Source organism: Lachnellula hyalina (genome assembly GCF_007821495.1).
Source record: "Lachnellula hyalina strain CBS 185.66 chromosome Unknown contig00019, whole genome shotgun sequence".
Lineage (NCBI taxonomy): Eukaryota > Fungi > Ascomycota > Leotiomycetes > Helotiales > Lachnaceae > Lachnellula > Lachnellula hyalina.
The window spans coordinates 257,994-279,476 of record NW_022157133.1 but is presented as its reverse complement, the minus strand read 5'-3'; the positions used below and the strand labels follow the sequence as shown (position 1 = coordinate 279,476).

Below are 21,483 nucleotides of genomic sequence, written 5' to 3'. Positions count from 1 at the left end.
CTTTAACGTTGCAGGAAGCGACGAAATGCGAGTGATGGAATGTTTGCAAAATGGTTGTTGTTGTAGTCTTTGTTGTGTAATGGTTGTGTTGTTAAGGAAGGCCAGGGAAAGCACTCAGTTACTCACTCAGCATCGCTTCTACATACATCAGGCTGCGTCAGGCCTAGCCTTACAGTACAGCAGTAGCCCGTGCCGTGGTTCCTTCCGTGCGACCCACGAGATCCACTGGATTAGGATGCAACCGGGTCTGGGGGCTGCGACTGGCTGCCATTCTGATTGCTGCCAACTCCACTCCCGGGAACCTTCTATCCTTGTTCCGTAGGGAATTACAGTACATGTATCATCATATCATTATCACTACATGACTATAATACTATATCACTCATGGTCAAGGTCTCCGCATTTGTTTCACTACAATGTCAGTGAATAATGCATCGTCATGCCTGAAAGATTGAAACCTGCTTCCAAATAGAAGTAATTACCAAGTTTATCTCACGCATGCTTTCAAATCCCGCATTCCGCGATCGAAATACTGGGCTCTACCCTACCGTAACTAAGAAAGTCCGCTCCAGAGCACCGGAGAAGGAAGCGACGCTAGAACAAATGCGCATCTGCCCTGCCTCCTAGCCTAGTGGAGATCAGCCGACACACCAGTACCAAGAACCCATCTGACGAATAGGTCTGAAACGTGATTACACAGGATGCTATTATTACTTTCAAACTCATATTTTCTCCCTTCACCCATCCCCACGTGCGTGAATCCAGCCACGATAGCAATTCTTTGTAAACGTCTTTAACCCCGCCATGATGCACATAACTTGAACTACGGAGTATGCGCCGTGAATACCAAGTGCGGAGTCGATGCAAGCAAGACCCTATCCTGTCCGCTTGCCTCCGTACCCTCCCGAAGCCCTTGATTGCTCATCGTTCTGTTGGAATGGTGGTGGGAGTGGCTTGCCGACTATCGGCGAGCGTGGGGGAAGTGGAAGTGGATGTGGTGTGGTGGAGGGGAGGGGTAACAAGACGTGTACACGTATAGAATTGTAAGCTTGCATCACCCCTCGTGAATCACGAGCTTACCTACCTCAGCTACTTCGTATCCGACTATTTCGCTTGGAGAAATAAACCAAGAAATACACGCTTTGGAATGATTGGTCTTATCTTACTCTTATTAGGTCTCGGTTCTGGTCTTGACGTAGCTATATGTAACAATGTTAGTTCAAGCGGAAGCACATCCATCCATGCCATGTCATGAACATTCGGGTATCATAATTTATGTCATACTCGTCCTCATCCTCATCCTCATGCGCCGATACCCTGAACATATCTCCTACATGCCTAATAATCCCGTCAGTCTCCCTCTTTAAAAACGATTCATCCTAAACATCGGAAGAATGAAGATACGTACCGCTCTCAAAACATCCAGCCTCTCCGTAGATTGAACAAACACTCGCTTGTACTGCCTAATATTATTCTGCATCATATGTTGTCGCGTTATTCGGCCCTCACAGATATCTTTCATCTGTGACTCCATTTCTTTCCGTAGAAATGGTTTGCTAAGACTGGTGTCGAAACCCATTTGATCGTAGCCCGTCACCAATGCCACACCAAGAGTGGAGGGTATGAATTCCACCATTGCGTTTCCGCCTCTGCCGCCTCCGACAGGTCTCGTGAAGGCATAATTTCGTTCCTGGATTTTGGCGATATGTTCAGCCATTGTAGCGTCCGTACCTATGCCATTCGCATCCATCAAAGCGATAAGATCAGGTTCTGTAAGATATGAAGGCGGTCCTGTTTTTCCCTCCGTCATCAAAGCCTCCGTCGGTTCAAATCTCTCTCCAAGTGTGAATCTCGGTAGGATTGTGCTGCTGGTCCATTTATCGTAGGGATACACATCTAAATAGTTTCTCTCTAGAACGATCAACCCGTGAGCGCTGAAGATCTCGCTCCCGTATTCGAGTTCAACGACGGTCTGTTGGCCTTTGGCATCTTCTGAGCAGCAGGCTAGGAATCGGCGAGTGACAAATTCGTAGACTTTTCCTTCGTCGGCACTCAGTGCAGTAGGAGCGCAATACGTAACAGGGTGAATTGGTGGATGGGCTTTATCGTCGTTTCTTCCCTCTCGTGGTTGCTGAAATCCCCCATTGACCAAATTTTGAGCAAATGGTCCCCATCGACCGTCATGGGTCTGCTTCTCAACTAAAGCTCGGAGATTCATGCCCTTGTCGAACCGATCAGTCTCGGTTCTAGGATAGCTGATAAACCCTTTGTTGTAGAGATCTTCCGCAATCTTCATTGCACGTTGACTATCCATCCTCAAAAACCGACTGGCGTTCTTCTGGAGTTCAACTGTAGTTAGGGGCAGAGGTTTCCATTTCTTCGTCGGCTTTTCTTGAACCTTGATAACTTTCGCTACCTTCGCTGCAATGCACCTTTCGAACAGAATGGTCACTATTGCACGATCGAAAAGATGCACCTGTTTCCAAGAGAAATGAACATCGATGTTGTCCCGTCTATGGTTGACACTAATGCCCCAGAATGGCTCTGGGATAAAATTGACTACTCTGAAATAGCGGTCGACTACAAATCCCAGAGTTGGAAACTGACAGGGCCCTGTACGGAATTGGCATGGCGGCATTTTCAAATATACTGGGAGAAGCTTACCGTAGCTCACAATTCTCCTTTTTCCCTTTTCGTCAACGGCCAGAGTACCACCCAGAGACCGAACAGCAAGGGTCGTCATTCGTGTAAAGGCAGAGCCAATTCTTAAATCGAGCTCAATGCGGGCTGACACAGCATCTACCAGGCGATCGTCGAGATCAATAGGATTCTTGGCGGCGGTGATGACATGACTAGTGCAACTTAGAACGGATCAGTAGTCTGTGAGAATGGGCCTTACGCTCTCTCGATGTTGCTGAACCGAGCTCTCTTGACTTGAATATTGGCATTTCCTTCTAAAGCTTGAGACCGTGCTTCGGCGCCGATGTGCTCTCCTTCTCGATCACAGTCTGTCCAAATGAAAAGGGCACGAGCACCCCTCGCTTCCTTTTTGATGTTGGCTGCAATCTCTACTTTATCCTAGGCGGGGTGCTTAGTTAGTTGTCACTCTGTAGAGAAATTTCAGTTTACAGACTTTGTCAACTGTGGTGAAAACAGGGGCTGAAAAGAGAGCTTCAGCGGGAGGATAGTTCCAGTCCTGTCTATGCTCCTGGTCAAAGTCGGCACCGGTCAGATGGCCTACGACAGATGTCATAACCACATTGCAATTGCCCCATCGTCCTCCAAAGTTGAAATCAAAACAGTAGTTCTTGATGTATTGGTTGCCGGAGTTGCGCTGAAATTTTTAGCTAGGATCCTTTATACTTTGAGTTTGTTCCTCAGGTACTCACTACTTGAACTTGGCCTCCTGAGAGATGGTTTGCAACGGCCTTGGCAATAGAAGGCTTCTCTGCCACGCAAAGGATCTTGGAGACCATGTTTCTGTCATGTGAAGAAGCAGTTCATAGTCATAGTCATAGTCTTCGCGTGAATGCTGACTTGGTAAGCATCAACAGGCCGTCAAATTGATGAGGTGGTATCAGCAGCATAGCTAACGCGTCAAAAAGCATCAATTGCTTGTCTCGCAAAGTTTGTTGGACAGAAGACACGGGGTGAAGTTAGCTATTTTCTTGATATTCACAAGATTAAGCTAATTTTGTTAATTGATTTCAACATGGTCCGTGCACAACTTCTACGGTGGGGTATAGCGGAGCAGGCGGGCAGTGACTGCCGATGCAGTGAAACCTTGCCAGATCCTTGCAGATGCTAGCTAGCGCTCGTCATTGACTTTGAATGTAAATCCTTCATTAAGGGATTATATTTATATTTATATCTATATCAAGGCTCTTTCCCTCTACAAACGACACACCCTTTATTCTCTGCGAAAGCCCTCCTCGCCCGCCTTGTGCTACTCTACCTACCACCATGGCTCTTCCTGTGGTGAGAACCATCTCGGAATGCTCCGATTTGAAGAAGACAGTCCTCCCTTATTTACCTCAGCTGTACGACTTGCCCCAGCAGCTGCTACAATCCTACAACAACCCTACCGAGCTGCGAACTATCTACCTGGCTACGAATCCCCTCATTAGTGGCCTTGCATTATCCCTCTTCCTTGCACCCGTGTTCCTCCTCGTTTCAGAGATCAACAGGAATTACTCGCAGGTAGACCGGTGCTGGAGCATATTGCCTACCCTTTACAACGCCAATTATGTTATCTACGCCCACATGTCAGGTCTGCCAACTACTAGGCTTGACACTGTGATTGCTGTCAGTTCTGTTTGGAGTGTAAGTGATTGTCTGTCTCTTGCTGAGGTGTCCTAACTTTTCGATTAGCTGCGTTTAACTTTCAATTACTGGCGCAAAGGAGGATATAGTATTGGCTCGGAGGACTACAGATGGTACGTGTAAAACACCAGTGCGTGTAAATCCAGTACTGACAGATGATATTCAGGGACGTCCTCAAAGAACACATCAACCCAGGTCTCTTCTTCGTATTCAACGTTGCATTCATCTCCCTCGCCCAAAGCATACTTCTCTTCATTATCACGACCCCCACATACGTTATGCTACTGTCTGCTCGAATCGGAGTAGAGATGAACACTGGAGATATTGCATTTTCTAGAGCATTAATGGGGCTTATTCTTGTCGAGTTCTTCGCAGACGGGCAGCAGTGGAGTAGGTAGAAAGGAGCCCCAAATAAGATAAATCACTAACACCCACCAGGCTTCCAACAAGCAAAGAAATATTACCTGAAGACGGCCAAAGTTCCCCACAAGTTTGATCAAGAAGACCTGGACCGTGGATTTGTAGTCTCCGGCCTCTGGTCCTGGAGCAGACACCCTAACTTCGCCGCCGAGCAAGCAATTTGGGTCGTACTTCATCAGTGGGGATGCTGGAACACTGAAGTCTTCTACAACTGGACAGCTATCGGCGCTGCTTCGTATTTGATACTTTTCCAAGCTTCGACGTGGTTCACAGAACTCATTACAGCAAAGAAATACCCCGAATATGAGGAGTATCAGCAAAGAGTTGGAAAGTTCTTACCAAAGCTTTCAACGGACCTCCCTGGAGATTTTAGCGATAAGAAGGCTACCCCGAGAGTTGAGAAAGCTAAGGCTCTTGAGAAGGACAAGCCGAGGGGGGTATCCAGATAGGAAAGAAGTTTAGGAGACAGAGATGCTCGTTTGCTATATATTCCCCTTGTGGTCGGTATAGGCACCTTGTTCTGCGGGAGTTGTTTCTCAATCATTTCTATCTATGAATCAGTTTCAATGAAGCTAGCACTTTTTTTCAGGGCTCATTCGTGCATTGGTTGAGGCACTCATTTTGGTTCGAACCATTAATAACTACATCGGAATTCTTTGCCATGTCGACAGATTACACCCTAGCGCACAACTCCATTTTATTCCTTTCAATTCTTCGTGATATATGTACCAACCTAGTGATTTGACTTCGAAGGATGACAGGCCGTGCAACGAGATTTGGCTACGAGGCTGCTGACAAATCCCATATACAGTCCTCAAGGGCTTGAGGAAGTGAAAAAGAGACGAAGAAGGACTAAAAATGTGCTTGGTTTGTTGCGCAATTGTTGTGTTTCTGCAATATAATGTATGTCAATGAATGGGCAGATGCCGAACAAGTATTGGAATCCTTTCTCTGGCCTTCGGACTGGGAGAAATGTGGACGTTGTTTGTGGGAAGAAGTGGAAAAAGATTGGGCGGCCATTAATCAATTACTTGCTGCTCAGGATCCTCTGGATGATCTTGGAAGCGTTCTGCAGCTGGATAAATAACATGTAAGTACACTTCGACATGTCATTCTTTTAGCCTCTGGTACCTGATCGACATTAAGGGGGTGGCTCGCTAATCTGGCGCTAGGTACTGGACTTTACGGCAAGGCTGAATTATCTATCTACTGTAGTGTCGTCATGGACTATCTCTAATAATAACAATCGACAGTAATATATTCCAATTAGGCCTGCTTTACAAAACATACAACAAGAACAAATACAACCCAGTTATATACATGACTGGCTCGGAAGATGGCAAAAACGCGAGTTATATACTGGTTCCGAACCGACCTCCGACTCCACGACTCGCCAGCCTTGAGAGCAGCCTTGGACCTAAACGCCGAAGCCTTCTGGCCAATCTGGACATGGGACCCTCACTATGTATACAAAACGAGAGTCGGGGTGAACAGATGGCAATTCCTGTGTGTTCACACCCCTTCATACCTTCCTATATATTCTGACATTTCTCAGCATCGACTGTCAGAACGACCTCTCAAAATCAATAACAAGGCTGAACCCCAATTCAAAACTCTTCCTCATGAGAGAAGCACCCCAGACACTCTTCCCAAAACTCTTCAGAGCCTGGAAGATCACCCATCTGGTTTTTGAAAAAGACACGGATCCCTATGCACGGGCTCGAGACGCGGTTGTCATGGAAGCTGCGAAAGAGGCGGGCGTGGAAGTCATTGTTCGATATGGTCGAACATTATGGGACAGTGATGAGTTAGTGAAGAAAAATGGTAATAAGCCAACGATGAGTATAAAGCAAGTAGAAGCAGCTGGGCCAAAGATAGGACCAGTGCCGAAACCTATCCCAGCACCGAATTCTATGCCGGATCCTGGAGAAACGACACTAAATTTCGAGCGAGAAGTGCCGGAGCAACATCCAGATCTGAATGAAGGGTGTAGGGAAAAGAAGGACAAGTCATATGAGAAAATAGCTGGGCCCAACGGCGACTTTGCCGTCCCAACACTCGCCGAACTCGGCTTCCCACCCGCAACCACGCCCCACCGAGGCGGCGAAAGCATCGCGCTCTGCTCCTTGCACAAAACAACCTCGAACGCAACATACACTGCGACATTCCAGAAACCAAAGACGGCACCAACGGCATTCTCCCCCCAATCCACCACTCTACTCAGTCCACACCTGCATTTCGGTACGCTCTCCGTGCGGCAATTTTACTGGGATGTGCAGGATGTCCTCTCGTCGTACAAGGGAAAGGAAAAGGCCTCCACACCACCAACAAGTCTTATAGGCCAACTCTTATTCCGTGATATGTATTTCGGCGCTCAAGCCCATCTCGGGCACGCCTTCTCCTCCACGCTTCACAATCCGAAATGCCGCTTCATACCCTGGCAACTATCCAACGCCCCCACACCTACAACTACACCCCCCTCAAACCCAGCCTCCACCTCCACCTACACTATCGATTCCCCGCAAGCCGAAGCCTGGTTCCAGCGCTGGAAGTACGGGCGGACGGGGTTCCCATGGATCGACGCGCTGATGCGGCAGCTGCGGCAAGAAGGCTGGATACACCATCTCGGCCGCCACGCAGTCGCGTGTTTCCTGACGCGGGGCGGCTGTTACGTGAGCTGGGAGCGCGGGGCCGAGGTATTCGAAGAGTGGTTGATCGATCACGAGGAGGCGTGTAACATCGGGAACTGGCAGTGGTTGAGCTGCACTGCGTTTTTCGCGCAGTATTATCGCATATACAGCCCCGTGGCGTTTGGGAAGGGCTGGGATCAGCACGGTGCGTTTGTGAGGCGCTATGTGCCGGAGCTAGGGACGCTGGATGAGAAGTGGATTTATGAACCTTGGAAAGCTCCCGAGGAGGAGCTGAGGAGAGCGGGGGTTCGCATTGAGGGGGATGGGGCAAGTGGCAGCGGGGAGGAAGAGGGCGTGTATCCGCAGCCCATGTTTGATTTCGCGGAACGGAGGACTATATGTCTTGAGAAGATGAAGAAAGCGTATGCGGTGGGTTTGTATGGCGATGATCACCGGGTCCTCGACGGATCCTGGAAACATCTCTTTGACGAACCTTCAAATGAACACGAGGAAGAACAAGGCAGTGAAAACAACAGGAAACGGAAAGCAAAGGGGCAAGCGACACTAGACGGGCATTTCAAAAAGGCGAAAATATGAAGAAATGCAAATGAATCTTGAATAAGATCTCTATACCAAAACACCTGATCCCGAAACATAGTACTGTTGATACAGCCAGTGAGCAAGCAATCCCACGACACGCCTTCAATCTAACGTCCTATATTTCCCTCCAAATATAACGCCCGAAACCTATAATAGCTAACCGTTGTTTTCCATCTCATCTTTTATTCCTCTAATCATCCCATTCCTCATCCAGCTGGTCAATCAACCTATTTTCATCTTCTGGGCCCCGTCCATTGCTTCGCCCGCGGCTGCTGCTAGACACGGGGAGGGTCGAGTAGCCTTGGCGGTGGGGCATGAAGCGTGCGCAAGATGAGGTGGCGATTATAAAGACGTCCTGTTTTGAAAATTGTCAGTAAAGTGTTTGGACAAGACAAGGTTAGAGAGAGAAGAAACGTGTATGTGGGAATAAGCGACAGAAGAAAAACTCGATTTTTGGGCGTCGTAGGTACAGGATACTATGTCTATGCCATGCCATTCCATGCTGGGAAGATATTTGAATAGTATGAAAAGAAATATGCCGATTTTGTACAGGATGCCTGACTGTCGTTGACAATACAATGCAATATCCAAACCAGAAGATCCAAAAGAAGAAGAAAAGTTTCATGAGAGTGACTTCATGAGAGATGGGCAGCTTCCCAACTCCCTTTCGACCCCTTTTGCACCCGCTGATGATGATAGTTCGGCCTAACCTCCATCGTCGGCAAAAGACCATCCCTCACACCCGTCACCTTACGCCTCCAATGCACGAAATCTTGGCCTACCTTTACAAAACTGCCTATGCCGGCCCACATGCTGTAATTGGGTAGCTGTCTCCAGCCGCGCGCATGCGCTACATTCCGCTGGTAGAAGACGCCGCCGAGGAAGTAGACGAGGATGGCGATGACGCCGATGATGGCGAAGACTGCTGCGGGGCCGACGCCTTGTTTTGCGGGCTCCGAGCCAATGCAAGCGTTTTTGGAGAGGACTTCGAAGTGGTAGGAGCATTCGTCTGGGGAGGCGCCGACGAAGGTAAGGGAGGGTTGGGTAGCGAGGGGGTCTTTGTCGCAGTGGAAGGATATGAGGGTCGATTTGCGGCGGATGCTGTCTTTTTTGCTCTTCTTTTCGTCTTCGTCGTCGTCGTCGGAGGATCGTCTTTTGTCTGCGTGGCAAGGGGAGCCATTGGTGTATTGTAATACTAGCCGTCTTCCTCGGAGAGTTAGGTTTGTCGATTGCTGGCTGGGAAGTGGTCAGAAGAGCTATGTGGGGGGAGGGGAAAAGAGGGACTGACCCTATGGAATATATTTCACCCTTGGACTCATAATAGGCACTGACGTTCTGCGATAAATGCTTGTCGACCCCAATGGGACGGTCTATTTCTCCAATGACCGGGGCGCAGATGTTGAGGGTGAAATTCGCTGGGTAATCATATCCTTTCGCGTGCCAGTCATCCACTTTGTCGTTCTTGTTGGCCTTCTTTCCATCTTTGTGAGGCTGAATAGTGAGCTTCCTTAGATCATAGAATGATCCAGTGGATGAGGCGATTGTACACGGTTCCACGACCTTATCCTTCTCGTCGGCCGCAACACTCACCCCACTATGTATGGCGAGGGTTATGAGGAGGGCGCTCGGGAGGAATGATAAAAGCATGTCGAGGGATTGAGGGGGGAATGTAGCGCCTCCGGGGCGCAACAGATAGAGGGGCTGATGCTGATGTACTGTAGTTGGTTCTACCAGTATCTCGGCATGTAGCGGGACGGACACCTGTGAAGTTGTCGCCAGATCTGCAGGTACCGTGCAATAGTCATGTGATTCGGCGTTGCCTTGGAAAGAACATCACATCCTACAAAATCATAAATATATAAATACAACTACATAGTGTCAATGATAGCCTTGATAATGACTCGTATCAAGATGATGGAACTTCTGTGATGTTAGTCTGGACTAAGGTAAGGTAGGGTAAGGTATGTCTGTATGGGAAGGATCAATCCGCATATCTGCAGACAGTACCAGTGTACCAGTAAATCAAAGCGGCTATGAATGGTTACCTAGGTAGGTATGGAACAATAATAAATGTTTGCTTAGACTAGGTGGAAGAAGCAGCAATATTGCCTTCATCCATCTTGTATACACAGATTCGGGTCATCAACAACTTCACGATCCATCATTAAGCTTCCATGTGATTTCCTCATTCGGAGGTACGGTACCTTGTCTTGTCTTGGCATCGCATCACTGCACGGGCCGCGCCCTCTTCAAGCTAAACCGCAATAGCTCTTGAAGCCATCATCGGAAACTTTGAATCCGAGTAAGACAGAGTGAGACCATACGAAGATTTGAAGAACGGTAATCTCCCAGTTCTCGAAACTGCACCATAAACCTCATTCATGGACCGCCCCAGCTTCGACTTCTGATACTACTACCAATTGGCTTTGTTGCCCGAATATTAGAATGGCTCCTAAAGCTTCGAAAAGCGTTGCCGTCAAGCAGCCTACCTTTCATGGCTATGAGTTCCTCGGACCGTACGTCAAGTTTACTAATAGTTCTAATACCTTTACTAACTTTTTCACAGGCCAGGTGCTTTTGCTATCTCCTTTGGACTCCCATTTGCCTGCTACCTCTCGACATTCCTCTGCAACGACATTGCTGGCTGTCCAGTTCCCTCCCTTCTTTCACCGTCAACATTGACAATCGAGACCCTTAAACGCGAAGTAGGATGGCCTGCGAGTGGAATCCGTGGCCTGGCAAGTTGGGATGTCTCTGCAAAGGTCTTGGGCTATTATCTCCTTTCTGCCGTGCTCCACAAAGTCTTGCCAGGAGAAGAGGTTGAGGGTGGAGAGCTTTCCACCGGCGGCAGGCTTCACTATAAGTTTAATAGCATGTTCTTAAACTCCACAACAACATACAATTCTAACCTTTTTCAGCCTGGTCCTCTACAATGACCACTCTCGCGATCCTCGCAGCCGGTACAGTCCTCCAAGGCGCGGATTTCCCTGTCTGGACCTTCATCTACGACAACTATCTCCAAATCCTCACAACCAACATCATAATCGCATACATCCTCGCAACGTTTGTCTACGTTCGTAGCTTTGCTGTCAAACCCGGAAATGTAGAAAAGCGCGAGCTAGCAGCAGGAGGCATATCAGGAAACATGCTCTACGACTGGTTTATCGGCCGCGAACTGAACCCACGCATCACCATCCCCTTGCTGGGCGAAATCGACATTAAGGAGTTCTGTGAGCTGAGACCTGGTATGATGGGCTGGATCATTTTGAACTGCACATTCGTCGCACACCAATACAAGATATACGGCACCATCACCGACAGCATCCTGTTTGTCACCGCCTTCCAAACCCTATACGTGCTAGACTCATTCTGGATGGAGAGTGCAATCCTCACCACAATGGATATTACAACCGATGGTTTTGGCTTCATGCTCGCATTCGGTGATCTAGTCTGGGTTCCTTTCATTTACAGCATCCAAGCACGATACCTTGCCGTGTATCCCCTTTCCCTCGGCCTCTACGGCTCAGCCGGTGTCCTTGCATTCTTAGGAACAGGGTACTACATCTTCCGCAGCGCAAACAATGAGAAAAACCGCTTCAGGACCAACCCTGATGACCCCCGCGTTGCGCATCTGAAGTACATTGAAACAAAATCTGGGTCCCGCCTGCTGATTTCCGGGTGGTGGGGCACGGCACGCCATATCAATTATTTCGGGGACTGGATTCAAGCGTGGGCATATTGCTTGCCTACTGGACTTGCTGGGTATGTGGTTCAACACTCGTCGGTAGTTCCTAGCACAGGAATGAGTGCTGCGGATGGCAGTTTTGTCTACACTGGACCTACAGGCCTTACAGAGATTTTCCAAGGGGCTGCGAAGGGATGGGGGATGATATTCACGTACTTTTATCTGATATACTTTGCGATCCTGCTCGTTCATCGGGAGTTGAGGGATGAGGAGAAGTGTGAGAGGAAATACGGGAAGGATTGGGAGAGGTATTGTAAGGAGGTTCCGTCTCGGATTATTCCTGGTATCTATTGAGATATGAAGGTCTGCCGAGGTAAATATACTATGTATGATACAAATCGCTACAGGAAGCGTGGATGGGGCGAAGTAGCTCTTTGCAACATGGCTACATGGGACGGAATTATAGATAGATAATGCACCAGATGTATATGAGATGATGAGATGACATTTTGCGATAGAACGGAAGGGGCCCGGTTTGTTGGCACGAATTTGGAGGTCTTGATAACAGAGCAAGGACCCTTAGGGGATGAGGACCCGAACGCGAACCCGAAGATTCGGCGAAGACCCGGAAGTATTTGAGAGAGAGATATCGATCTGCTCTTATGGTGGGTGTCACTAGGAAAAGTCCCGACTCCCGACAACCAGGGGAGTTCTGTAGAATCCCAGTCCTATGACGTCGAGGACGTCCAGGTATGTTCTGTTTCCTTTCCGGCGTTTACTCGAGTACAGTATAGCCATTCCTGGAACTGGATCCAATCAAAACTACGCAACTTCATACTTCAAATTTAGCTCTGCAAAACACCCGCTTTCTCTTCCAGGTAATGTTTTGCAGACTACTAGTAGTAACGGTGCAGATCATGAATGGAGCCGCGTGCCCGCCCCGCCCCGCTCATTCATCTACAGGGTTAGCTCCAAAGAGGGGAAGCTCGTAAAGTATTTATGGAGTATATCTGGACCATGACGGTTGATCGTTATGCACTTTAGATTAATTGGCGTGGGCCAGACACTTAAATATGAGGGCGGTCCCTCCTCTGAATACTGCAAGCAAGCTTCTTGTATTCGTCCGCTCGTTGTTGGTTCAAGATGCATTCACTCGCCACTGCTGTTGCCGTGTTGGCCGCCTGTGTCACCAGCGCGACTGCACGTAATGATGTAAGTTCTCTTTTTTCTTCTTCTTCCCCCTTCCGGATTCACACCGAACGAAACAACGATACTTTAAGTCGAGTATCCTTTTCTTGCATACTATAACTGTATCACGGGACATTTGTCGAATACATTAATCGTATTGGATGCAAACGGACGAAACTGTACAACTGCAAACAAGCAGCTTTATTGACACAATCCCCAACTTCAAACCCGCATCTTCTCCTACAGGATGCGGCGTCTTTCAACTTTCACTCTCGAGCTGGCGGTCTGCCTCACGGGATTAGGTCTAACGTTATCACAGAGTCTTGCGACAAGCGATCCCTTTTATCCTACGCCGTGGATGACAGGACAGGGTGAGTGGAGTGATGCATATGCGAAGGCGACGGACTTTGTGCGCCAACTTACACTGTTGGAGAAAGTCAATTTGACGACGGGTGTTGGATGGGGTAAGTTTCGGCTCATTTTTTATTTATTGTATCTCCAAAATAAATACTCCTTCCAGTCTTGAATTTCCGAACTTCAAGTGGGATTGGATTTGGAGTTGGAGTTGGATGAGGAAATGACTAACCTCAGCAACAGAAGGAGAACAATGCGTAGGCCAAGTAGGCAGCATCCCGCGCCTCGGCTTTCGCTCCCTCTGCATGCAAGACTCGCCCGTCGGTATCCGAGACAGTGACTACAGCTCCGTCTTCTCGTCCGGACAATCCGTCGCTGCGACTTTTGACCGTCAGCTTTTCTATGCGAGGGGTTATGCTATGGGTGCTGAGCATAAGGCCAAGGGCGTAACCGTTCAACTTGGACCTGTTGCGGGACCTATGGGAAGAGCACCAGAGGGTGGTAGGAATTGGGAGGGTTTCTCACCGGATCCGTATTTGAGTATGTTTTTTATGACGAGATATGAGAATACGTAAGCAGAGGCTAATCGTGTTTAGCTGGTATCGCCATTGCCGAGACGATCAAGGGCACGCAGGATGCGGGTATTATTGCTTGTGCTAAACATTTCATTGGGAATGAGCAGGAGCATTTCCGTCAAGTTGGAGAGGCGAATGGTTTTGGTAAGTATATTATTGATTGTCCTCTCTTTGGGTGGGTCTGGGATTGGCATGTCGAGAACGCCAACGATGCCATACCCGTCAACTCCCCGCACTTCACAACTCATAAGTTTCCATACTAATCTCGCGATTCTAGGCTATGATATCACCGAAGCTCTCTCTTCAAATATTGACGATGTCACCATGCATGAACTTTACCTGTGGCCTTTTGCGGACGCCGTTAGAGCTGGAGTTGGAAGTATCATGTGCTCGTACAATCAAGTCAACAACTCGTACGCTTGCCAGAACTCGAAGATGCTTAACAATCTTTTGAAAGACGAACTCGGATTTCAAGGTATTCCCGGAAATGTCCTGCTTTCGATACTTCACTAAACTCATCTTTACAGGTTTCGTCATGAGTGATTGGCAAGCCCAGCACGCTGGTGCTCCATCCGCCCTAGCTGGTCTCGATATGGCCATGCCTGGTGACACGTTATTCAACACTGGCGACAGTTTCTGGGGTACCAACTTAACACTCGCTGTTCTCAATGGTACTGTTCCTGAATGGAAGATCGATGATATGGCTTTGCGTATCATGTCGGCGTATTTCAAAGTTGGACTTACACTTGATGAGCCTCCTATCAACTTTGATTCCTGGACTTCCGATACCTATGGACCCCTACATGCTGGAGTTGGCTTGGATTACCAGCAGGTCAACTGGCACGTGGATGTTCGAGGTGATCACGGTGATTTAATTCGGGAGATTGGTGCTAGGGTGAGTTTCCCATGGCGGCGTTCCGAGGAGGCAGTGCTAATTTACCACTAGTCTACGGTTCTTCTCAAGAACACCAATAATGCCCTTCCTCTTTCGAAACCAAAATTCATTGGAGTTTTCGGTGGAGATGCTGGCTCGAATATCTTGGGACCTAATGGCTGCTCTGACCGTGGATGCGACAACGGAACTTTGGCCATGGCATGGGGATCCGGATCTGCCAATTTCCCATACTTGAGTGAGTGGTTATCCCGATGAATATCGAGAACTACGCTAACTATTTAGTCACCCCCGACTCTGCTCTCCAAAGCCAAGCTATCGCCGACCACTCTAGATATGAGAGTGTTCTTGACAATTACGCTGACTCCCAGATTGAAGCGCTTGCATCAGCACCTGAAATAACTGCAATCGTATTTGTGAATGCTGATTCCGGAGAAGGATACATCAGTGTGGACGGAAATGAGGGTGACCGAAACAACCTCACACTTTGGCATTCTGGCGACGCCCTGATCAAGAATATTTCATCAATGTGTAACAATACTATTGTTGTTATCCATTCAACCGGTCCAACTCTCGTCTCGGAGTGGTATGATAGCCCAAACGTTACTGCTATCCTATGGGCTGGTATCCCAGGTCAAGAAAGCGGAAACAGTATCACCGATGTCTTGTACGGCAAAGTCAACCCCGCAGCCCGCACCCCTTTCACCTGGGGCAAGACCCGCGAAAGCTATGGCACAGACATCTTGTATGAGCCCAACAATGGCAAAGGCGCCCCCCAATCCGATTTTACGGAAGGAGTCTTCATCGACTACCGCGGCTTCGACAAGTCCAACTCTACCCCAGTCTACGAATTCGGTTATGGGCTTTCTTACACGACCTTCAACTACTCCAACCTAGTTATCAAGTCAGCCAACGCGGGTAACTACACCGCAAGTGTCGGCAAGACCGCTTTTGCGCCTGTGCTAGGCAACTTCTCGACGAATCTAGCGGATTACTTATTCCCTAATGGCTCGTTCCGCTACATCTCAGAGTACATATACCCGTATCTCAACACGACCGACGCGAAAGCCGCATCCGGTGACCCTTCCTACGGTCAAAATGCCTCTGAATTCCTCCCACCCCATGCCACAGACGGCTTCCCTCAACCTCTCCTCGCAGCAGGTGGTGGACCAGGTGGAAATCCGGCTCTCTGGGACGTATTATACACGGTCAATGCGACCATCACCAACACTGGCCCATTGGACGGCGAAGAGGTACCGCAGCTGTATATCAGTCTCGGTGGCCCCAACGACCCGAAAGTTCTGTTGCGTGGGTTTGAGAGATTGAGTATTGATGCGGGGGAAAGTGCCACTTTTACTGCCGATGTACTGAGGAGGGATATCAGTAATTGGGACACGGTGGCACAGAATTGGTTCATCTCGAGTTACCCCAAGATTGCTTACGTCGGTCCTAGTAGTAGGAAGTTTGTGCTTAGTGGGACTTTGCAGTAATTTTATGGTAATCATAGGCGAAGCGAAGGCAGACAAGGAGGGTCGGGAAAAGAACCCTCGAAGGCTCGATGGATCGGAGCCGGATTGAACTCGTCAGGAGGATAAACTGCCGCTTGTGGTACATTACATTGCAAAGCAAAACAATAGCTAATTTTAATTATGTTCTGGGAAAGCAAACTACCGATCCTCTGAATTTTTGTGACAGACTATATTGATACGAATATTGTAAGGTCCTAATTCTGCTGCTCGTGTAAGACGAAGACCCCTGAAATTCGGTCTCGATATATGTATCTACGCCACAACACATCCTGAGGGCGACTACACGACAAAGATTTTACAAGGGAAGTCACAGTGCATGGAATGGAGAATGAGTGCTGGATAGGATTGGAGGGAATATTGTTATTTTACCAGGTATGGGGAATAGTGATGGATGGATGGCGATGCGGTTACTGTAGGGATGGCTCAGCCGCTCAATTTGTGGCGACGAGAGGTATCCCGAGCTACTTACTGTATTGTATAGGTATATTCGATTACTATTGGGCTGCTGGAGAGGGTGGCGAAGAGGGTTGAAACCTGGGTTGGATGGATGTGTTATAAGACTGTAATTTAAGTGGCTGGCTGAGTTGGTAGGCACAGATGGCGTCCAGGAAAATGTTAATCGGTTTCCCGAATCTTACTGTACATGCAATTTTACAGTAGATTCTAGAAGTGTTTTATCATTCAGATAGTGGTGCTGCTCCACTGTATAACGTTCTTTTACTCGTAGCGGGGACGGTACGGTCCGCACCAATCGCGGGTCTTCCTGCAAGACGCTACCGCCTCCTCTTGTACCCCAACCGCAAATGGGTAGGCACTGTGCTGACCACGAACCTTCAATCCGAGTGAAGAATAGTTTTAATAATGTGCTGATGAGGTAAATAATTAGCTTGAGAGGATGCCCATTCTGTCCTAATTGCTTACATGAAAGAAGCTACCTAGTACACAAAACAAGAAGGATTCCGTCCGCATGAGCTGAAGCGTTCGGGACACCGATCGCCGAGGCCGTCAGCCTTACATTAGGTAGCTCAGCTTTCGGGGCTAGATAAGAAGATAGCTTGCGAATTATCGGCATATTCTACTAGTAATGATGCCAATTCAGGAATGCGTGAATTTAGGAGGGTTTTGTGCTTCGGTAGGTAAACTTTATGACTGTTGGATATTCCAGTATCGCTCCTGCATTCGGTGCTTGCTGCAAGTGGTGGCGGCTGACGGGACGGGATCGTTTTTGTTTCACGGTTCGGGGGTTCAACGTTCAAGGAGCATGGGAATCGGGATGCTATGGCGTTTGCGAGGTACGGCGCTCTTAAGTAAGATACCTCGGTCGGCCTTTTCTGACAATCAAGGCAAGCTGAAAGACAATTTAGCATGTGTGATTGATGCAGTCTCTCATAGACGCCCCTTGAGTATCATGCAGTCTTTTTCAGACAACTTTCTTATAATCGGATTTTGATAGAGCGCTATTTTTGAATTTATATAACCTGATTTTTACCTACCCTATGGATGATAAGTCTGGGGATCTATAGGCCTTGCGCGGTCTTGGGATATAAAGGTCGGTTGTAAAGAATATGATATGAATGAAATTGATTTTATGATTCCTGTTCTCTTAATACTGTGCCTTTAATCCTTGGTATTCAACATTGGCAGATCGGAAAATTTGAGAAGGTAATAGAAGAGATAGATGATATCTGCGTTTGAATATCAGATTTTCTGACTGCTTAACATTCTCTAAGCTAAGTTTTGCTAGGTAAAGGATGGTCAAGTAGCGGCTGCTAAGTTTTACAAAGTATACGTGCATGGAGAAGACGTAAGCTCCCACTAGCATTCCGCGTCTGATAGCAATCCATCCACGGACTCCGAACAACTCTGCATGTTGTCTATCATTTTCTGCAGGTCCTCAATTCTGTGCCGCACCGGAGTTCCATTGCCCCGGTCTATTCGAGCATCTTTGGTATTTCCTTCGACTGATATGCACTTTCAAGCAAAGTAGTCTCATTCCTATATAATGAGACTACGGCACATATGATTTGAAAGTCCCTCTTGCCTTTTGGTTTTGGAATGAAAAGGCCATTTGTTGCCATACCTATTTATTTCTCTCCCATATGTCTGCCGCCGGTGCCATTATGGATGAGGGACGGGTTCCCAACCCAACCGCTAGGTTGACCTTTATGGGTGTCGGTCTGTATGCAATTTGGAAAGGGGTATTGCCGCCGGTCTATGGGCTTTGGCTTTCCCTTCACACCCCTTTACGGATAGAAACGGCGATGTGGACCATACTTTACTACTTTCTCACTGGTGTTGGCGTTACTGCAGGTGGGAAGCCCAGATACTCATGTGCCTTGACTTGTTCACAAAAGAAATCTAGGCTACCACCGATTATGGTCTCACAAGTCTTACAATGCTGGAAGCCTTTTGCAGCTATATTTATTACTTGGTGGTGCGGCCGGTTTCCAAAAGTCGGCTCTATGGTGGGCTACCACCCACCGTGTTCATCATCGATACGTCGATACACCCGAAGACCCTCATTCTATTGAGCAAGGGATTTTCCACGCCCATATGGGATGGATTCTCTTCCCGCGACAAACCCCTTTACCAGCAGTAGACATCAAAGATCTCACCTCAAACCGCCTAGTCATGTGGCAGCACAACAACTACGAGGTCATTTCCCTGATAATGGGCATAGTATTCCCAACCGTTGTTGCCGGCTACGGATGGAATGATTGGTGGGGAGGCCTTGCCTACTCAGCTCTCCTCCGTATCTTCTTCTTCCAACAAGGAACATTCTGCATCAATTCTCTCGCGCATTGGCTCGGCGACACACCGTACGATGACAAACACTCACCCCGCGATCATCTTTTCACCGCAATTTTGACCCTAGGGGAAGGTTATCACAACTTCCATCACGAGTTTCCAACCGATTACCGCAACGGCGTCAAGTGGTGGCAATACGACCCCTCGAAATGGTTCATCTGGGTCTGCGAACAGACTGGTTTCGCAGATGATCTTAGCAGGAGCTCTGACAACGTCATCGGGAAAGGCGAATACCAGCAGCAAAACAAGAAGCTGGAGGTGTTTAAGTCGAGTCTGAAATGGGGAGTCCCCCCTGCACAGTTGCCGCAGATGACCTGGCAAGACTTTGAGGGTGCCGTTAAGGACGGTGGTCAATCATTGATTATTATCAATGGTATCGTACATGATATTGAACCTTTCTATAATGAGCACCCTGGTGGTAAAGGCATCATCAGCGCATATATTGGCAAGGATGCCACAGCTCAATTCAATGGAGAAGTCTATGAACGTAAGTTATGATGTTCCCTGAAAACCGGCAATTTTACTAATAGTAAAATCAGATTCAAACGCTGCTCATAATCTGCTCGACGACTTCCGGATTGCGGCGCTAGTTGGAGCAGACGAGCCGGAAAAAGAGAAATGATGGTGAAGGGGTGAAATGGCTCGCAAAATGATTGCCTAGGATTAATTTTCATAGTCTGGCTTGGACTTCCGGCTTTCACAATTCGTCAATTTTGTAAGGAGGGACTTGCTTCAACCATTCTTTCCATGAGTTTGATGAAGAGGGTAAAGATATCGAAGGTGGCAACATAAACATCACGTGGAGTGGACAGATTAGAAATTGTTGAAGGCAGGACCTTGAATATGACGGAAAGAAAAATGAAATTTGGCATTCTTCCAGTCTCTGATCTTAGCTCAAAAGCGTCCTTGTGCGGCAGGCTTGCAAATATCTCTTTTTTGGTGACGGGGTGCTGATAAAGAGCTCGTCTTCCTCTAAGTTTAGGATGTTTCCATAGTCTACGCTACTTACCTTCTATCCATAATCGTCGAAACCTTCTGGGCTAAATTACCGTAAACCTTGACAAGCTAGGTTCTGAAAGGTAACTCGGCGCCCTCCTCCCCCATATTCTTCTCTTAAAAAATAATAGATCAAACACTCACCCGAATAAAAAGAGAAAAAAGAGACTATTCCAAAATCCTCCTGGAGTCAAAATTCAACGCGACTTGCATGACTTCCTTCGCAATTCGTAATTCTTAGTAATAACGATAATGTTTGTTATAGCAGTCATTAATTAGCCAGCCCCGCAGGGGAAACATACTGTTTTACGGAAAGCTCTTTTAATTACAGTCATAAACCCCTTGTTTACATGTACCTTCCGCCTGTACACTCTACGCAAGTTCCGGTTACATAAGCTGACAAGGGACTTGCCAAGAAAAGCATAACTCCAGCAGCATCCTCCACTGTTCCAGGTCTGCCCACAGCGATGTCACTAGTATCCCTCCACTTCTTTGCATTTAAAGGGATTCCCGACATAATCTGTTGACCTCCAATCACAACTTTCTCATCTGGATCTGGAGGTTTAGTCATTCGAGTATCAATCCATCCATATGCCACAGTATTGCAACGAACACCATATCTAAGGTTCACATGAATCAGTACTGCATCTACGCTCGAAGTCGTGCTACTTACCGGCCCCACTCTGCTGCTACCGTCTTCGTGAGTCCTATGATTCCAGCTTTGGCGGTAGCATAGTTGATTTGGCCCATTGCTCCGTGAAGTCCGGAAGTCGAAGATATATTAATGATCGTCTTGGTCATTGCTCGATTTGCAGGGTCCATCCAATGCCCAGACAAAGCATGTATCATCCGATAAGGTGTATAGTTATGTATTTTCATGACAACATCGAATTTTTCTTCTGTCATTTTGTGGATTGCCGCATCGTTCAAAAACCCTGCACATATTTAGTGCCTACTCATATAGCCTTGCATTACTAGGGCGATTTTCATACCTGCACTGTTGACAAGTACATTGATTCGGCCGAATCTTTCCAAAACTGCTTTGATGAGTCGGGGCGGAAATTTGACATCCATCACATCTCCGCAATAGCAAAATGCTTCATGACCAGCTTTCTGTAAAGCTTCAACGGCTGCGTTGGCCCTTTCTTTGTCGAGATCGTTGATGGCAATTTTGGCCCCCTTTGAAGCGAGCAGCTCAGCCGTGGCTCTCCCAATCCCTGTGTCTCGCTGAGTTCAAAAATTCTCCTACAGGTCCTCTAAACGTACCTTGTGCTGCTCCGGTAATCAAAACGACCTGCCCATCGAGGCGAGTTGGATCAGAAGGCTGTGCCAAGTGGTTGCTGAGTTGAGCTAAACGGTCTGTCATTTTTGCAGCATCAGTACCTGTTGGAGAACAGCCCAAGCGAGTACCTGAGGTGAGACCACCAGGCTCTTGAAATAAAATGCCTTGGTGAGTTCCATCCAATTAGAAATGTGGAACCAA

The 21,483-nt window shown here is 47.8% G+C and overlaps 8 protein-coding genes across 8 annotated transcripts; 5 read left to right on the top strand and 3 right to left on the bottom strand.

Annotated features, from left to right (window-relative positions):
• Positions 1 to 1,302: 1,302 nt before the first annotated feature.
• Positions 1,303 to 3,476, bottom strand: top3 (DNA topoisomerase; the record flags this gene model as incomplete). The annotated part of the gene is made up of 6 exons (XM_031146417.1): positions 1,303 to 1,338; positions 1,409 to 2,613; positions 2,665 to 2,852; positions 2,900 to 3,078; positions 3,134 to 3,334; positions 3,390 to 3,476. The coding sequence occupies 6 exons, from the start codon at positions 3,474 to 3,476 to the stop codon at positions 1,303 to 1,305; spliced, it is 1,896 nt and encodes a 631-aa protein (XP_031008121.1).
• Positions 3,477 to 3,963: 487 nt separating this feature from the next.
• On the top strand, positions 3,964 to 5,192 carry LHYA1_G001433 (Uncharacterized protein; the record flags this gene model as incomplete). Its single annotated transcript, XM_031146416.1, has 4 exons — positions 3,964 to 4,323; positions 4,372 to 4,436; positions 4,490 to 4,713; positions 4,762 to 5,192. The coding sequence occupies 4 exons, from the start codon at positions 3,964 to 3,966 to the stop codon at positions 5,190 to 5,192; spliced, it is 1,080 nt and encodes a 359-aa protein (XP_031008122.1).
• An 887-nt stretch (positions 5,193 to 6,079) lies between these two features.
• On the top strand, positions 6,080 to 7,970 carry CRY2 (Cryptochrome-2; the record flags this gene model as incomplete). The annotated part of the gene is made up of 2 exons (XM_031146415.1): positions 6,080 to 6,249; positions 6,299 to 7,970. The coding sequence occupies 2 exons, from the start codon at positions 6,080 to 6,082 to the stop codon at positions 7,968 to 7,970; spliced, it is 1,842 nt and encodes a 613-aa protein (XP_031008155.1).
• Positions 7,971 to 8,163: 193 nt separating this feature from the next.
• On the bottom strand, positions 8,164 to 9,620 carry LHYA1_G001431 (putative mannose 6-phosphate receptor-like protein; the record flags this gene model as incomplete). Its single annotated transcript, XM_031146414.1, has 3 exons — positions 8,164 to 8,328; positions 8,756 to 9,209; positions 9,262 to 9,620. 3 exons carry the CDS (start codon positions 9,618 to 9,620, stop codon positions 8,164 to 8,166), a joined length of 978 nt encoding a protein of 325 aa, XP_031008157.1.
• Positions 9,621 to 10,418: 798 nt separating this feature from the next.
• ERG24 (Delta(14)-sterol reductase) lies at positions 10,419 to 12,012 on the top strand (the record flags this gene model as incomplete). The annotated part of the gene is made up of 3 exons (XM_031146413.1): positions 10,419 to 10,489; positions 10,540 to 10,799; positions 10,892 to 12,012. The coding sequence occupies 3 exons, from the start codon at positions 10,419 to 10,421 to the stop codon at positions 12,010 to 12,012; spliced, it is 1,452 nt and encodes a 483-aa protein (XP_031008156.1).
• A 789-nt stretch (positions 12,013 to 12,801) lies between these two features.
• Positions 12,802 to 16,157, top strand: BGL1_0 (Beta-glucosidase; the record flags this gene model as incomplete). The annotated part of the gene is made up of 8 exons (XM_031146412.1): positions 12,802 to 12,870; positions 13,166 to 13,310; positions 13,444 to 13,740; positions 13,797 to 13,919; positions 14,053 to 14,250; positions 14,303 to 14,670; positions 14,722 to 14,905; positions 14,953 to 16,157. The coding sequence occupies 8 exons, from the start codon at positions 12,802 to 12,804 to the stop codon at positions 16,155 to 16,157; spliced, it is 2,589 nt and encodes an 862-aa protein (XP_031008075.1).
• A 2,138-nt stretch (positions 16,158 to 18,295) lies between these two features.
• Positions 18,296 to 19,626, top strand: OLE1_1 (Acyl-CoA desaturase; the record flags this gene model as incomplete). Its single annotated transcript, XM_031146411.1, has 3 exons — positions 18,296 to 18,506; positions 18,559 to 19,491; positions 19,544 to 19,626. The coding sequence occupies 3 exons, from the start codon at positions 18,296 to 18,298 to the stop codon at positions 19,624 to 19,626; spliced, it is 1,227 nt and encodes a 408-aa protein (XP_031008076.1).
• Positions 19,627 to 20,346: 720 nt separating this feature from the next.
• Positions 20,347 to 21,366, bottom strand: fabG_2 (3-oxoacyl-[acyl-carrier-protein] reductase; the record flags this gene model as incomplete). The annotated part of the gene is made up of 4 exons (XM_031146410.1): positions 20,347 to 20,620; positions 20,674 to 20,935; positions 20,993 to 21,217; positions 21,267 to 21,366. 4 exons carry the CDS (start codon positions 21,364 to 21,366, stop codon positions 20,347 to 20,349), a joined length of 861 nt encoding a protein of 286 aa, XP_031008080.1.
• Between the last annotated feature and the right edge of the window lie 117 nt (positions 21,367 to 21,483).